Here is a 2,825-nt window from a genome sequence, read left to right as displayed (position 1 = left end):
TCTCTTTTTTCCCTCCCTATTTCACTCCCTCCCTCTCTCTCTCACACACACATCTTTATTTCTCTTTCTTGGTAGGTAGAAAAAGAGTAAGCTGTATTTATCTCTTGTTCTAACTTTCCCGCCTCTCTCTCTCACTCAATATAGAGAATATTGAGAGAGTGTGTGGGATGGAGAGGGGTTGAGATAAAGAATAATGGGAGAGAGAGAAAGAGAGAGAAAGAGAGAGAAAGAGTGAGTAAATGGAGAGTTAGGTAGAGATTTATTGACAAAGAGAAAGAGTGAGTGAATAGAGATTAATGTAGACTGAGAGAGGGGGTGAGAGGAAAAGGTGAGTGTGGCAGAAAAGAGAAAAGGAAGGAGAATCTATGAGAAGATTGAAAGAGAAAAATATGGAGAGGAAACAAAAGGGAGAGAGTGAGAGAGAGCAAGAGAAAGAGGGAGCAATAAGGAGCGAGAGTGAGAAAGATAGGGAGAGTAGGATAGAGCTAGAAATGGAAAGGAGTGAAAATGAAGATTGAGCCTAGAAAGGAGGAAGAAATTGTGAGAGAGATGAGACAAAGAAAGACGATAGTGAGAGAGAAGAGAGAGGGAGTGGGAGAGAGGTAGAGCTAGTGAGAGAGTGAGAAAGTAAGAGAAAAAGAGAGATGAAGTGAAGGAAGGAGAGAAGGAGAGGAATGGTAAGAGAGGTCAAGAGTGATAGAGAGTGGGAGGAGTGGTAGAGAAAAACATAACAATTAAAGGAGAGAGAAAGAGAGCAAGGAAAAGAGGGAGGTGCGAGCGAGAGGAGCAAGAGATAATGATAGGGAAGAGAGGATCAGAGTGAATGAGAAGACGAAGAGAGAGAGTGAGAATAAGAAAGATATGATAAAAATACAGAGATTGACAGAGAGAAGAGAGAGTAAGAGGGAGTGAGAGAGGGAGGAGAAGGAAGAGCGAGGGTAGAAAATGATGACGAGAGAGATAGTAAAATAATTAAAAAAAGGATATAGGGAGAAATAGAGATGAAGAGAGGGAGTGAGAGGTAGTTAGATAGGAAGCGAGCAATAGTGAGGGAGGAAGGGAGTGATCTAGTGAGGGGGAGAGAGGGCATGAAAGGGGACAAGAGAGAGAATAGAGATAGAGAAGAGAGAGAATAGGGATGGAGAAAATTAGTGAGATTGGAATAGAGAGGAATAAATAATAAGAGAAATAGAGCAAAAATAGGTTTGGGAGGGAAAAAGATAAAGAGATATTGAAAGAGAGAATGAGAGAGAGGGAAAAATGTAGAGAATGTTATAGATATGGTGGAGAGAAGGTGAGAACAAGGTTGAGGGAGCGTGAAAGAGAGAGAGGGAGAAGGAGAGAGAGAGAGATAGAGGGTAGAATGGGAGTAAAGACAGTGGGAGGGAAGACGCGAGAGAAATATGAACAATATAAAGGGAAATAAAAGAAAAAATTTGGGTGAGGACAAGAGACCGAGAGAGGACCACAAAGGACCACAAAGTAGAGATCTTAAGAAGTAGAGATCTTAAGAGGAGAGGAAGGGAGGGAACAAATGAGGGAGTGAGAGAATAGGGAGTAGATAAAGAGAGAGTCAGAAGCAAGTGAGAGAGTTAGAGGGAGATAGAATGTAAGGATGAGCAAGAGAAGAATAGAAAAAAGTGCTCGGTAAAAATTTGTAAAGTGAATATGGGAGAGGTATCCACCTAAAGGGAGGGAAAGTAGGTGAGTGGCAAAGCAAGCGTGTGTTTGTGTGTGAGAGAGAGAGAGCGAGGAAGTGAGATAGATATAGAATGAGTGAGAGAGAGTGTAGGGGGAAAGGATAACGCTTGCAACCAAGAGATGTAAACAAAGAAGCGAGGAAGTGAGAAGATATAGCATGAGTGAGAGACAGTGCAGGGGGAAAGGATACTCTTGTTACCAAGAGATGTAAATAAAGAAAGAGAGGGTGAGGGAGAGGGAGAGAGAGAGAGCATTAGAGATAGAATGAGTGAGAGACAGTGCAGGGGGAAAGTATAACTCTTTCAACCAAGAAATGTAAACAAAGAAGCGAGGAAGTGAGAAAGATATAGAATGAGTGAGAGACAGTGCAGGAAGAAAGGATAACGCTTGCTACCAAGAGATGTAAATAGATAAAGAGAGAGTGAGAGAGAGGGAGAGAGAGAGCATTAGAGATAGTGAGAGAGAGCGAGAGAGGAAAGAAGAGATAGTAGGAAAAGAGAAAGGGAGATGTAGGGAGATTGGGAGAGGGATAGAATAAGAAAGAGAGGTTTGAGAGAGAAAAAGAGAGATAAAGTAACTAAGAAAGAAAGATTGAGAGAATGAGGGATATAGAGGAGGGGAGAGAAAGTTAAAGTGAGGAAGAGAGGGGCAGGACGAATGGGTAAAAATAGGAAGCAAAAAAGAGAGAGTTAAAGAAAGGGTTGGAGGGGAAGAAAGAGAAGAATGATTAAAGATAATTCTTGAGAGGTTTTGGAGGTGTGTTTGGAGTTAGAGTGGAGTAGGGATGAGAGATAGAGAAAGAGGGAGTGGGGAGAGAGAGATAGAGCAAGAAGTGAAATTGATAGAAAGCAAGTAACAAAGAGGAAGAAGAGGACGGAGTGCGAGAGAGAGATTGAAAGATAGAGAGAATGAGAGAAGGTATAAGAGAGATAGAGAAACAGGGAGACAGATCGAGATGGAGAAGGAGGGAGAGAAAAGATGAAGCAGGAGAATAGATTGACAAACCTAGAGTGAGAAAAAAATAGAGGAGATGAAGGGAGAGAGGTATAAAGTAAAAGAGAGAAAGTGATAGAGAGAGGGAGAGTAAAAGTGAGAGGCAAGCTGAGTGAGAGAAAGAAGTGAGA

At 41.8% G+C, this 2,825-nt stretch overlaps 1 protein-coding gene across 1 annotated transcript in view; it reads left to right on the top strand.

Moving 5' to 3' along the window:
• Positions 1 to 528: 528 nt before the first annotated feature.
• The window catches only part of LOC110036121, a gene marked incomplete at its 5' end in the record, with an annotated part of 2,862 nt that continues 565 nt past the window's right edge, over positions 529 to 2,825 (top strand). Inside the window, one exon of the mRNA XM_020740486.1 lies at positions 529 to 584. Coding sequence (XP_020596145.1) covers positions 529 to 584 — 56 coding nt within the window. The remainder of the gene's footprint in view (positions 585 to 2,825) is intronic.

Source organism: Phalaenopsis equestris, unplaced genomic scaffold, assembly GCF_001263595.1.
Source record: "Phalaenopsis equestris unplaced genomic scaffold, ASM126359v1 Scaffold202822, whole genome shotgun sequence".
In the NCBI taxonomy this organism is placed as follows: domain Eukaryota; kingdom Viridiplantae; phylum Streptophyta; class Magnoliopsida; order Asparagales; family Orchidaceae; genus Phalaenopsis; species Phalaenopsis equestris.
Note: the sequence above shows the minus strand (reverse complement) of the source record. Positions and strands in the feature narration are given on the sequence as shown.